The sequence below is a fragment of the Centruroides sculpturatus genome, unplaced genomic scaffold (genome assembly GCF_000671375.1).
Source record: "Centruroides sculpturatus isolate CEXI.00-Female unplaced genomic scaffold, Cexi_2.0 scaffold72, whole genome shotgun sequence".
In the NCBI taxonomy this organism is placed as follows: Eukaryota; Metazoa; Arthropoda; class Arachnida; order Scorpiones; family Buthidae; genus Centruroides; species Centruroides sculpturatus.
Window position 1 is genome coordinate 1,066,624 of NW_019384336.1, and position 15,226 is coordinate 1,081,849.

At 32.0% G+C, this 15,226-nt stretch overlaps 1 protein-coding gene across 1 annotated transcript in view; it reads left to right on the forward strand.

The window, feature by feature from the left end:
- LOC111632023 (eukaryotic peptide chain release factor subunit 1-like) overlaps positions 1–15,226 on the forward strand; it is a 45,871-nt gene that overhangs the window by 14,764 nt on the left and 15,881 nt on the right. Inside the window, exons 3-4 of the mRNA XM_023376379.1 lie at positions 3,670–3,809; positions 8,470–8,608. Coding sequence (XP_023232147.1) covers positions 3,670–3,809; positions 8,470–8,608 — 279 coding nt within the window. The remainder of the gene's footprint in view (positions 1–3,669; positions 3,810–8,469; positions 8,609–15,226) is intronic.

The following is a 15,226-nucleotide window of genomic DNA, read 5'->3' on the forward strand; positions in this document are numbered from 1 at the left end:
AGGTAAACCTCACTTTTAATCATAAACAATGAATCGAACTTAAATTTTTTCACTTCAATTAACTCTGTTTATGAAAAAATTATTTAAAGCTATTGAACCTTACAATGAAAGAAAAGATCTTACACAACAAATAATTGAAATTTACCAATAAAAATACTTTGCCATTTATTTTTCGAAAACTAATTCCATTTTTTATTACTTTGTACAGAAAGTAATTTTTTCATGAGAGCAGCCATATTGAATTAGTGCAAAGCTCGACAACAAACTAGCTAGCACCAATTTCGCTAAACATGACGTCACATAGCTCTAAAGTAAACGCTGTATACTGTAAGACTGTCTACGCTCAGCCTGTATACTTTCGTCTGAGCGCCATGCTCAGACGAAAGTATACAGGCTGAGCGTGCTGACAGTAAAATTATCTCAGAAGTAAACGCACCCAAAGTAACATGACAATTCCAGAGTTCATATATAGTTACTTTGGGACTCCTGCCCTAGGCTTTCCACATCTGGTCTAGATTTTCATCTAACTCCTTTCTCAGGATTAAGAATGGACGACACTGGAAATTTATAGGTCTACAATTTTCAAATTGTAGTCCAATAATTTTTCTGTAAGCACTATATTTACAAGAATATACTTTCCATATAGTTTTTACAATCTGTTGCTAAAATATAAACACTTTATCATCACATAAAAGCAATTATTCTCACATTTTCACAAGATTTTGTTTATTTATTTATTTATTTATTTAAAAAAGTCATATGAAGACTTTAGGATGTTACGGTTAGCAACTTCGATCATATGTTAGGCTATCACAATCCATCCAACACAGATCACTTTTCAAATATTAATAGTAGACCTGTATTAATTTAATTAGTATTAGTATCATTGAGCATCCTCTTTTCCAGGAGATCAACCACTACTTTTGAAGATAAAAAAAATTTGATGATAGAAAAAAGGGACTGTTGCAGAATAGGGTCAAATTACTTTGACCCCCTTTCGCAGCACTCCTTTCTTCCTATCAGACCCAGCAGTATGGTGGTATTCGAATAGGAAAATTATATAATACAAGATTACTGGCCAATACAAAATATGTTTTAAGTGGTTTTTTGAGAGTGCTGAGTTTAAATATTTGGTCTGTTTTTTGCAAAATTTGATTTGTTAGCAGATTACTGTTTGATATTTGACTGTAAATGGTACAGTTTCTTAGGTAATATTAAGAAAAAAATCTTAAATTTTTTAAGATTTCTTATTTTCAATTAGTGTTTACTTGACCAATGAAACTGTGTCATTTTTTACCATCAAAGTATTGTGATAAACATAACAATAGTAGGCTAAAATAACCAAACTCTTTATATGGTTTTTATTTTAATATTTGTTATATCGTAGTATTTAATTTATATAACTACAAAGGTTATTTTAAATAAAGGTTTATCATAACAACTGACCGATTTAACACATTTTAAAAATTCCTTATTCCACAATTTAATGAATTTTAAATGTATCAGATTGAGCACTTGGTGTGATAAATTCTTACCTTTGTAAATATAAATCAAATATAGTAATACCCGACTTACGCAAACTTAGAGTTATGCAATTTTCAAATCTCGTCAATTCGTCTTTTGTTTGAGCACCACGCAACCCTTGATTACTCACTCCCCCCACACTATTGTTCAGCTTACATGTTCGGATGTGTCGCTCGGAATCCACACATAGCTACAATTTATTTTGTGTTATTTATTTCTGTGTTTGTTATATCTACGGAGACTTGAGAGACTCTACTATGTCATCCAAATGAAGTAGGACTGATTCTTCTGCATCAAACAAGAAAAGAGAAACTTTATCTTTGGAATGTAAAGTTAACATTGGGTATGTTCATAAAGTCGAACAAGTTAAACGAGAATGACGTCATCGTTATTCCTATTTCGTTAGACTTTTTGAACGATTCGTTACTAACGCGTTTAACTCATTATTATTAAAGACTTCGATACAAAAATGAAAATTTGTGAATTGGCAAAGAAGTTTGATCTACCGGAATTGTCGGTCAGAACAATTATAAAAGGCAAAGAAAAATTCTCGAATCTGTGAAAAATGCTCAATCTTTAAATTCAAGCATCATTCATAAATGTCACTGTAAACGCTGAAATGGAAACAATGTTTTTGCAAAGTAAAAATATTGAAGAGTATATTTAAAGTACATTTTAACATTTTTATTTATTATAGTTAAGGAACCTACATCCATTAATTACATGGTACATTTTAAGGGATGGTCACAAAAAGTATATGTTTGTGCAAGGTTTTGCCTTTGTAGACCTTGTTAGTGTTATCAGTGGCATACATATTTGTTCTTACAAGCTTGGTTACTAGTCATATGAATAAACTATCAGTTAGAAATATTTGAAGAACTATTTTAAGTCATTTCTTTAATGTTAGGAGGGTCCATGAACTGTTCTACATGTAATTAAAGAAGAGAAAGTTTGCCAAAAGTATATCATTATACACAGCAGAGAGGAAAGAGATCAAAATTGGCTCAAAAATTGTAAATGTAATCAATGGATGACCTTAACTTAAGTTCAACAAATTCAAAATAGTGAATGTTTTGAATAAAATATGTCAATTTATTAAAAATACAACAAAATTTCAAAGAATAGTTTGTTTATTAATACAGTAGAACCTCCATTATCCGGACCTCCCTTATCCGGATTTTCGATTATCCGGATTGTTCAAAATAAACAAAAATTTTACGAATTTGCTGATTTGCACTTGGCAAACTACGACACTGTTTACGTACGTGATGGAATGCATAACTTTTTTTGTTTCAACAACGTCTTACCCAGCACAGTGGTCATAAACTCTTAATATATTTTACGTAGTAATAAAAATATAACTTGACATACGTATTTATAAATAATTTATATTCAAATTACATCATTTCTATAACCAAGGGCGGCGTAAGGCATGGACGATGTGGGCCACCGCCTATGCCTCGCGGTCCGAAGGGCCTCGCGCCTCGAAGGTTTATGGATTACTTAAAAGCCGCGAACACGAAGAAAACATCTTACTCGTCATAAAACGATAAATAGTTTGTCAAATTTTTGTTCATAAAAATGCAGTTTCAACTGCTTTTTATTTTAAAATCCGTCTTGTTGCGCCACCAGAAAGCCTTTTAAACAATAGGTAGTCTGTTAGCGTTGGTCAGTAGTAGTCCAAATTCAATACGAACGTTTGTTTCTTGAAAATTTGATCACGATATAAATACAGTATTTAATATTTTAATATTACCGATATGTCATTGAAAAGAAAACGTGTTGTATTATCATTAAAAGAGAAAGTATTTGTTTCGATTATCCGGATTTTTCCTTATCTGGACTACCTTCATCCCCAATTAGTCCGGATAATCGAGGTTCTACTGTAATTACTTTATACTGCAAAATGGGAATTAAGTAATAAAAAATATGCTTTGTATTTAGCATGGGATTTAGAAATTATTTATATAAAGTATTTCATTTACATTTTACATTTACAGTATGGATCAATTTTAAATAATTATTAATTGGAGTTATTTTACATAACTAGATTGAGAATTTTAATATTAAGATTTTGATGTTTGCTATATTTTCTAGAATATTTATTTAAAGAAATTAAATTGAATTATTATACTATTTTTTCAGTGCCACCAAATGGACTTGTAATATATTGTGGAACTATTGTTACAGAAGAAGGAAAAGAGAAGAAAGTGAATATTGATTTTGAGCCATTCAAACCAATCAATACTTCTTTGTATTTATGTGACAATAAATTTCATACAGAGGTATTTATCTGTTTTTATTAAATTAAAATTTTATATATTTTCATTGTGTTAATAAAGCATTATTTATCAATTTTTTTTTTGTGTATAATACTGAATATTATTTCCAAAAACTGATATATTTATTTTTTTGGATAAATGAGGTTAAAATAAATGGATAATTTATATTTTATTCAGATTTGATGTCATATGAATAAAAACAAAAAAAAAATATACAGAATACTGAACATTTCTGTGAAATAGATAATACACTGCCAGAAATGGAAATCCCACTACCAAGGAGGAATTATGCTAGATGAATGAAAATTACACATAATATTTATCTGCTTGATTTATTACATTGATATGAGTTTTGAGAATATAACTCACAAAATGTACCATGAAATACCACATGAAAGTTGAATATCATCTATCTCAATACCCACTTCAGTCACTGCCACATTGAATGACGGCATCCACATGTTCATGCATTTGATTGTAAAAGTGGGATAACATTCCAAACCTGCTGCACCTGCAGGGTCAGATTGGCAATGGTTGCTGCTGGTTATGGATGAACCTGGATCTGTCATCCAATCATGTTCCATACTTACTCTGTTGGCAAAAGATTTGGAGATCTTACTGACACATTAACATCTCGAAGAGCATGAGGGTTGTAGCTGTAGTATGGAAATGAGCATTATCCTGTTGAACTAGGACCCTCAATGCTGTTCATGAATGATAGAACAATGGGTTCTAATTACCATTCTGATATAAATGTTTGCTGTCATGATGTCTGGGATAACTAATATGGAGATCCTGTTACCATAAGAAATCCCTCCCCAGACTATAATTTCTAGGATTGGACAAGTATACCAATAATGGATGTTGCTTGCCTACAGATGTTCTCCGGGCCTCTTGATACGTGTAAGTCTATCACTGGTACCAAGGCAGGAATGGCTTTTATCTGTGAATACCAAAGAATTGCATTCTGCCCTCTAATAGGCTCTTGTATGACACCACTGAAGATGGATCTGATAGTGGGCAGGAGTGAGCAGCAAACATACCATGGGATGCCTGGAGTGGAGACCACTCTCTAGTAGACTGTTCTAAGAGTTTTTGTGGTAACACGTGGTGCTACTGCTGCTTGAATTTCTGCCAGAGATGTCTTCCAATCCACCAGGGATAACTTGCATGTGTTCTGATGTTCTGTTTCTCCAGTGGCCCAAGAGGGTCTGGTGTCTGGGTCCCAATCTTCTGGTAGTGCCTCCTCTGGAACATTGCTGCCAACAATTGTATACAGTGGACACATTTTGATCCATTCTTTGTGTGATCTCACAAAATGAAAATTAACCCTCTCATAGCTTACCACACAATCTCATTCAAACTCAGTAATTGCTGATATGTAATTCATTGTCACTTCTGAGGCATTTGGTATGTTGTAGGTAATATCACTGCAGCTTTTCACAACGATACTAATGCATATAAACAATCTACACACGTCTATTGGAAACATCTGATTTGGATTTTCTGTGACAATGTATTTGCATTCTGTGAGTTGTGTTCTTGAAACAGGTATAAATGTAATAAATTATACAGATAAATATTTTATATAATTCTGTGGTGTTGGAATGTCCATTTTCAGCAGTGTTCATCTCTTCAAGTTAGATTTGTTAATAATCAGAAAAAAATTTTTTGACAGTATCCAGTAAACTATAATTACTTAAGAGATTATTATTTATTATAATTTAATTTTGTGAAAAGATAAATCTATTTTAATTTAAATTTTGATTAATGTATATGTAGTTTTGATGGATATAGAATAAATTTACATATGCATAATTCAAAATTTCTATCTTAAATTGAACAATGAGTAAATGTTTCAAATAAGTTTAACCTCCGAATAGTGGACACCATCAGGACCAAGACGTTTGTCCGCTGTTCGGAGCTACGTGCCGGTGACCATATTGTATTTTAACCTGGTTATTATAAAGTGAAGAATACGATGGATTATGAAAACTTCATATTTGCATTAGGAATATGAAAATACCAAAATGTGTATGTAGCAAATGTAATTAAAATATATATACAGTTTATTATTTATCTTTTCAGCTGTAAAAATCACATTTTAATTGAATTCTAAATAGCAAACAGATTGTATAGGATACTTTAATTAAATGGAACATAAAAATTATGACAAAATGTAAAACTTGATTAATTATTAATTCATCAAAAACGACCTGAGTGGAAGTAATTAAAAAAATTGAAACTGTTATAATGAACCAGAAGGATGGTTGAAGGTCAGTTTAGGCAATGATAGTTTGAATGTTGAGTTACAAAGTTAAGAATTTTCTAGCTACTTCAGGGGTAAGAAATATATTCAGTATTCTTGCATTTATGATCTAAGTGACTAATAAATATTGATATAGGTATGAATTTCTGGAGCTCCAGTCAACCCCATCACACATTTTTAATGACCGTTTATTTTAAAAGATCAAATGAATCTTTCAGTCAGGACTCCTGGCACCACCTAATTATGTGAATGGATTTTTGTAGCAAACTTAAGGATTTTATAGGAGGGAATTCCAATCAAATTACTTGATTAAGATGATGGAGTTAGACCTAAACTATTCAAAAAACCAAGCATACTCAAATATCTGAATAAGATCTTAAATTTATTATTGCTAATAATAGAATACAAATCGAGATTAACAATAACAAAAATCCAGGTTAAAATACTTAAAGAGACTATGCTTAGATTATTCTCCTAAACCTGTTTTCTATCTGATGAAGAGAGAGTTTACAATATACAGTAGAGCGTCGTTTATCCGAATCAATTGGGGACTGGGGTGGTTCGGATAACGAATCATGTACGAAAAAATATATTAATTTATTCCATGTTGAAATTTCTCTTCGTTGCGTGTTGCTTCGCGTTGAATTTTCGTCGATGTTAAGCCTAACGAAGACTATTGTATCGTTAAAAATTATTTTTTTATTTTGTACAAACAAAATAAATTTATTGAAAAATATAAAAACAATAAAAAATTATACTTCAGATGTTAATTTAGTATCAAAAACGTAAAATATTTGAGTAGCCTGAGAAATAGCTGAAGATTGCAGTGTCACAGCACTAGCGAAAATTTAAATTTGCCGACTGGAATGCTTTCGGATAACGGACGTTTCGGATAACCAGCTTTCGGATGCTCTACTGTAATTGGAAATTTTATACCTCTTTTATATTTCTTTATAGGCTTTGTATTGACTTTTGATGGGTAATTTTCAGTGGAATTGCAGGAAACATCTAGGGGTTGAGGTGTCCCTATTCCAATCTCCTGCAACTGGGTTTATGCACTTATTCTATCATGGTTTACCTTATTTATTCTGATTCAATCATCCAATCATCAGGACAATTTGAGTCATGTGAAGAGAGAAGCAACAGGGGTCTTCCTTGTTGAATCAGTATAACAACGTTATCATCTCTCCTCTTAAAGCAGGAACTTCCTTTAAAAACAAAAAAAATCCTGTTGTGACTTGCAACTTAAACAAAAAATGACCTTTTCTTTAAATGATTAAATGTTACATTAATTTAGATATTTTAAAAATAATTATGGTCCCCTGGATCTCACGTAGGGATTTGTCTACTTTATAGTTATTGAGTACATATTGTAAATCTATACTCATTTATACTTTTTGCAATCTGTAAGTGTAATTTTTTGAAGATTTTTTCAATACGTGATTTATTAAAAATTACTTTAGCCACCACATAGCTGTTAAGATCATAAATTACGTCATAAATGCAAGAAAACTGATATCTTTCTACACTTTAAGGTGTTTAGCAAATCATCTTTGTATCACAACCATTGAACTTTTACCAAATAAGTGCTATTTTCTTAACTTTGAAATAGTTTCTTTTTCATTATTATAGTACTACAGCTCTTGTCGAATGAATGAATAAATTTGGGGACATGTTTGATTTCTCAGTACCATAAGCTTAATTCCAACAATAAGACTGAAGTTTAATAACATTAATTAATATGTATGATGATAAATGTTGTTTGACAACTTAAACAGATTAGTGTTTTCTAATAGTAATGAGTATTGTTTGGTTTTTTACAACCTGCCCTCCTACCCTATTCCTATTTTAAGCTAGTCTTTATTTGTTGCTTATGATCAAAATTTTTCCTCTGAGAATATTTGAAGTGATTCTTTGCTTTAGTTTTAAAATATCTTGTACATAATTAATTCTTTCAGAATATCAGAGGCGGAACTTTGTGTTTTTGTAAAATGGGTTAGGGGATGACAACATCCATTACTTAGAGGTAAATATTATAGATGTTGTATTTGAAGCATCCGGGGATGGTAAAAATGTCTGTTAAGTAGAGGTGTCTGCTATTAAGGAGTGTTCATTAATGGAGGTTTTACTTCATTTAGTTGTAAAGAATAAATATTAATATGATAAAAAATTTTATTTTAAAATTTTAATCAGTTACCTGAATTTGTCAATTTTAAATGCATAAAATTTGAATACATCTGAAATTTAATGGAAAAATTACATTTCAAAAGCATTTTCTTTGCATTTCATTTTTGTTGATTTCTTAACTTTTAAAATTAGCAACTTGTTTCATTTCAAAATATTAAAAAATTGAAAATTTATGTATTGATAAAAAGCATTTTATTGACTTTATAGGCTTTATCAGCTCTTTTGGCAGATGATAATAAATTTGGGTTTATTGTAATGGATGGTAGTGGTGCTTTATTTGGCACTCTTCAAGGTAATACAAGAGAAGTTTTACATAAGTTTACAGTTGATCTACCTAAAAAGCATGGTAAGTATATTTTGTATCCAAAATTTATTTCTTAATAATTTGTTTTAATGTGATTAAATTAATAAGAATAATAAAACATAAACATTATTATATTTCATAATACATTCATTGTAAAATAATATGAAAGATAGAATGAAAATATTAAGTTACAAATGTGTAAAATTTACTGAAATAAAATTTAATGAATCACTTCAGAAATTCCTTTCTATCTTATCATGGTGAAAAGTATTTGTTGCAATTTAAAATATATTGTAAGTATTACTTCATAAAATCATATAAGATCCAGTGATTCTTTTGGAAATTGAAAAAAAATCTCAAGTTGTTTTTCCACTTTTATAATAATTTTGCAACTTTGGTTTAATATTGCCACTTCTGTCTCCCTATACTGACACACTAACTTTGCAATTTTTTCTTGCACACTACTTTTTTATTAATGTAGAATTACTGTGCACTTTTTACTTTTATTAATACATGTAAGAAGTGTTATGATATACATACATACAATACAGACATACAGGAAAGACTTTGGCCATACACGAGGTGTTTAGCAGAAAAGAGGGGAAGGGGAAAGGAGAGAGGAGAGGCGATAGATAGTAGAGAAAGGTAGGATCCCTCTGAATGGCGTACATATGGCTACAGTACTCTCTATGTTTGATGTTCGCATGCAGTTTTTAGGCTGCAAGGCTCTAGTTCCCTGAAGGATCTAAAAGAAAACCTGAGTGTATCAAACTCCAATGATTGAGTGCCAGCATGAATAGTAAGTGTTAAAGTTAGTGCCAAGTGGCTGTTAGTAGGAAGACTTTTATCTACTTAATACCATTAAAACTGAATGCGAGCACAAACCTTAATACTACTTAACAGATAGACAGACAGCACGAAAAACAAATAAACACAACAACAAACAAGACCCTAATAAGGTTTTTTTTTATTATTAACATTAACTTACTAACTAAATAAAATAACCTATCATAACCTAAAATGAATCTAACCAGACGACTAAAGCTAACAAATGGTAATCTGGTTTAACCTAACCAGAAAGTCCCTAATCTAACTTACAACTAGGACTAACTTGAACTAACCGAATTTAAACTGAAAAAAGAAGACGGAAAATAAGAATTAAAATACAAACTTGAAAGGCAGCTATATACCGTCAGTTGAAACAAAGCAAGGGAAAACTAATTGCGATCCGTGACCCAGAGTAAGTGCTCTCAAGAGCCTCACTAAGGGATATGAATGCAAGTAGATGATGGAACATTGTACACATGTGAATGAGTTGGTGCAGGTTGCAAGGCCAGTTGTACCCTTCAAGAATAGCAGCTCTCATTAAACTTTTCCTAATGTGATTGTACATACTGTAGCAAAAAACTAAGTGAAGTGGTGTTTGGTCCTCCTGAATACCAGAATTGTATTGTGAATTGTCCCCAAGGTTAAATCTATGTAGGTATTGCTTAAAGTTGCCGTGTCCTGTAAGTAGCTGAGTGAGGGTGTAACTAGGGTGAAAGTGACGAAGAGTCACAGTAATATCAACCTTGGGGATGAAAGTGTAGCCTACCAGTAGTGTCATGGTCCCAGCAGTGTTGCCAGAGAATGAAGATTTGCTTCTTGATATGATTGTTGATGTATGAGATAGGAAGTGTTATGATACTGATTGGCATTATATTTTTGGGCTCCTGGTTGTAAACCATTGCATTATTCTGTGCAAACCACTGATATTCACAGGAACAACTCACACAGATGAATGTGCAGCTGGCCTATCATTTTGACAGCATGATTAACAAATTTGTGGGATTTAAATGAATAGAATTAAATCTTCTGTCAAATTTCACAAATTGGAGAAATTTTTTACCTTTGGGTTTATTGCAAAAATTTCTATTTTTACAATAGAATTTTACAATATTTACAATATTATAGAATACAATATTTTTCTATTTTTACATCATAATTTTTTTACTAGAAAATACACTTTCATCTGTCTTCTATGTAAATTTCTTAATTCTACCTTGTTTCTAACTTTTACAAGAATATAAGAAAATTTATTTATTACTTTTTATCTACATATTTGATTATGAAAATTAGTCACATTCAATTACCCTTTTTTGTTTTTGAAATTATTTTAGTTAGAAATGTTTTTTAAATTTATGTTTATGAATATCTGAGTATCAATTAGTGTAAATAAGTTTTCAAATGCTTCCTTAGTAATTATAATAAGTAGTCAGTCAAAAATTGTAACTTATCTTCTTTTCTGTTAATATCAGTCTATAAAATGAAATTTATTAAGTTATAGAGCAAAATTGAAACAATGTCTTGTGTGTCATGTGGTAGTTTGTTTATCCTATACATCACTCCCATAGATAGTTGGCTTCTTTGCATATTTCACTTGTATTCTGGAAATAGTACTTAACAGTTTTGTGACAATTGAAAATGAAATGTTTTTTTAAAGAATTAAAAGCTTTTGGTTTTTTTCAGTAACACATCATACAAGGAGCAGTTGTTGATGTAGGCTTTATCAATGGAGGGAATGATTTCAGGTTCTAATTACCTCTGTTCAGTCCTTACACTTTACAAAAGGAAGATAGATAATTACCTGTTAAGAAGGAGTTGTTTTCACATGTGGCTAATAGTTAGACTGTCATTTAAGTTCATTTTATTTTTGGACTCTTTTTTAACACGTAGTATCCTATAGATAATCCCATACTGCCCCATCTGGTGAAGTTATTCTGCCTTCCCATATACATACAACTGCATTCTGCAGATGCAATCGTGAACTTAAGGATGATCCAAACTCTGCCCACCTCTACCTTATGTAATATTAAATACTTAGTTTACTCTTTTTGTATTTTAAACACCACCACCTTGTATTCCTACTCATCTGCAGGTAATAACAATCTATACCATTTTATAATGTAACCATCTTAAACTTTGTTTACTTTGTAACTGTTTTACTTATCCTACTTTATCTTATACAACAGCGCTGTCCAACTGGCGGCCCGCGGGCCATATATGGCCTGCCAAATAATTTTTACGGCCCGCGAGTACATTTTACTATGAATAAATATATGTTACTAAATTATTATTATTAATATTAAAATTATTTTACTACCGTGTTTCCCCGAAAATAAGACAGTGTCTTATATTAATTTTTGCTCTGAAAAATGCGCTAGATCTTATTTTCAGGGAATGTCTTATTTTTTCCAGGAAGAAGAATTCACATTTATTATTGAACAAAAAAATTTCCAAGTCAAACTTAGACGAGAGTGACGTATATCCGGTGTGTCGAACTGTCGTCTTTTTATAGCGTCAACATCGGACTCGCTGACCAATTAGTTCTTACTAAACCGTAGCACTATGCAAATGTCATGTGGCGTGATTCCCGGCCGACCATCACCAGCCATAACGTTATGCAAATCTGTGATTTCCAAGCCATAGTCTTATGCAAATCATGCCGTGTGGCGTAATTGTCTGCTGACCAATCAGTGGCTGTACTTTCAAAAAGCCTACGGCCACTCTCAACCATCTGTCGATGACCGTTACGACTAAAAAAAAACTTCGCTAGATCTTACTTTCAGGGGGGTCTTATATTTCGCAATTCAGCAAAACCAGTGCTAGGTCTTATTTTCTGCGGATGTCTTATTTTCGGGGAAACACTGTATGTGAAAATTTAAATCTAATTTGAATTTAAAGTAGGTACTATTTAGTTTGCGTAACTTCACTTAACCTGGCTGAATACAGCAGCAATCCGTTTAACGTCTGATGATGGTTGGCTCAACGTTGTCGCCACATATTATATTTGTGGTTGGTTGTTGTTTATCTATGGTTGGCGCACGTGATGCGCACACTACCCTGCGCTGTTTGTTGATTCATGCAATCGTGCGAGTGCAGTCTTGTCTAGAATTTGAGGAGTGACTGTGTTATAATATTATTAACTTAATTTCATATTTATTAATTAAAATAATTATTGAATATGAGTGCTACTAATAAAAAAAAAATAGACCTCGAAAATCGAGAATTTCAAGATCGCTGGGAGATAGATTATTTATTTATTCTGAACCAGAATGGTAAACCACAGTGTTTGGAATGTTTACAAATCATAGCTGTGTGTAAAGAATATAACTTGAAGCACCATTATCTTTCCATGCATGAAAAAAAGTATCATTTGTACACGCGAGACACGAAAATATCACTAGTGAAAAAAATGAAAAAGCAGCTGGATCATCAAACGAATTATTTTAATCAAGAACCAAAATTTCAAGAAGTATCTGTAGCTGTATCGTTTGAAGTTTGTTTAGAAATAGTAAAGGCAAAGAAGCCATTTTTGGATGGAGAATTAATTAAAAAATGTGCCATAAAAATGGCTCAAGCATTTAATGACATTGAAATGGTAAGAAAATTTCAAACAATATCACTTTCTCACCAGACTGTAAGCCGACGGTAAACGAGATTAGCATGCATGTCACTAATAAATTAGAAAACCTAATCAATAGTTGCTGCTATTTTTCGGTAGCATTGGATGAAAGCACAGACATTTCCGATACAAGTCAAATGTTTATCTTTATAAGAACTGTAAATGAAAACTATAATTATTCAGAAGAACTTTTAAAATTACAATCATTACACGGAACAACAAAAGGTGAAGATATTTACAAACAATTAAAATGTGCAGTAGAGCAGTATGGCGGATTTGACAAGTGCTCTGCTATTGTAACCAACGGTGCTAGAGCTATGACGGGCAAAAATATCGGGCTCGTGAGACTTTTGCAAATGTGAGACCTGAAAGGCCCCTGGGTCTAATTTAATAATTTTTATTAATAATGTTAAAATATTGTCACCAAATATTACTTCATTTTTTGTGAGAAAAATAACGTTTTAGAGTGGGAAAAATAGATAACAGATGTTACTTCCTTTCACAGAAGTTAGCACATCCTCTGTTTTTCCCTTATCTGCGAAAACTCTCACTTTGATGGGAAATGTTTACCCCTCACATATCCCCCTTTCCATCCGTTCTCACGGAGGAATCTTTCATGATGATTGGTCGCCGATCGTGACATATAGAGGAAATTTGTCAGAATTCGGGAGTTCAGCGACAGATCTGAAAGTGTCCAAACTCCACACATTTCCCTCCTGATGACCAACGCCGTTCGACGAGTCACATAGAAGAATTCCCGAGTCAACACTTAGAAGTTATACTCTGACTTTGTGCACATATTGATCTCCCATGAAAAGAAGTAAATGAACTTTATCTCCGAAGCGTCCCTTGTCTACCAGAAGAAGACGAATGACAACTAGAACAGGTTGTATGTTTCTAACGATTTTGTGAGCTCTCTCTCTCGATCGCGCATCGGGTATAATATGAGTCCATATATCTCTTGATTTGTATCTTATTTGTAGTAGTTATATCTCTCGTTCATTAGTATTTTGTATTAGTTTTTATTTTCTTTGGTTTTATTAAATTTATTGTTGTTTGTTTATCAAACGAAATGACTCTTAATTTGTGTCTGAATCGGATCTATAAAGCAATCGCACGTGTGTTTGTCCGCGGATCGATAAATTGANTCCATATATCTCTTGATTTGTATCTTATTTGTAGTAGTTATATCTCTCGTTCATTAGTATTTTGTATTAGTTTTTATTTTCTTTGGTTTTATTAAATTTATTGTTGTTTGTTTATCAAACGAAATGACTCTTAATTTGTGTCTGAATCGGATCTATAAAGCAATCGCACGTGTGTTTGTCCGCGGATCAATAAATTGACAAACTGGTGTCACAGGAATCCTGATGTAGATCCGAGTCCCGCGATTAGGATCGAATAGTACAGCCCTCCTATAAGAACTTTTAAGATCGGATCGAGAGATCCGATCTTAAAAGTTCTTATAGGAGGCTGTCTCCAAAGTTTCGGATCGGATCTCTCGATCCGAAACTTTGGAGACAGATTTCGTATAATCTGTGCCAATTAAGTGGTACGAACAATCCTCCGCGGATTAGAGTTCCCCTGGCTACTCACAAAAGGAATAACATGTCGTATGTTACACTGTATTATCCATCAGGAGGCATTATGTGGTTTATCCCTACAACTAAAAGACATAATGGACAAGGTTTGCAAAATTACTAATTTAATTCGTGGCGGAAATTGTTCTCTTACACACCGAAAATTTAAAACATTTTTGGATGAATTGGAAACTGAGTATGGAAATCTGCTTTTACATAGTAAGGTTTGTTGCTGGAAAGTGCTTGAGGAGATTCTTTACACTTCGAAAAGAAGTTCATCTTTTTCTCACAGAAATTGCCGTCGATGAAAATTTGACAGCAAATTTAGTTGATAAAAATTTTATTTATTCACTTGCTTTCCTAACGGACATTACAAATTATTTAAATATTTTGAATAAATCCTTGCAAGGACAAGATCAAAATGTGTGTTGCCTTTATAAATATGTTACTGGATTTAGAAACAAATTAAAATTGTTAAGGTTAATTTGGAGCAGAATAATTTATTTCATTTTGTATCTTGCAAAGAGATCTATGAAGAAATGAAAGAATGTAATATAGAAGTGAATTTTAAAATATTTCTACCAAAATTGGATATGCTAATTACAGATTTCAATGAAAGATTTTCTCAATTTGATG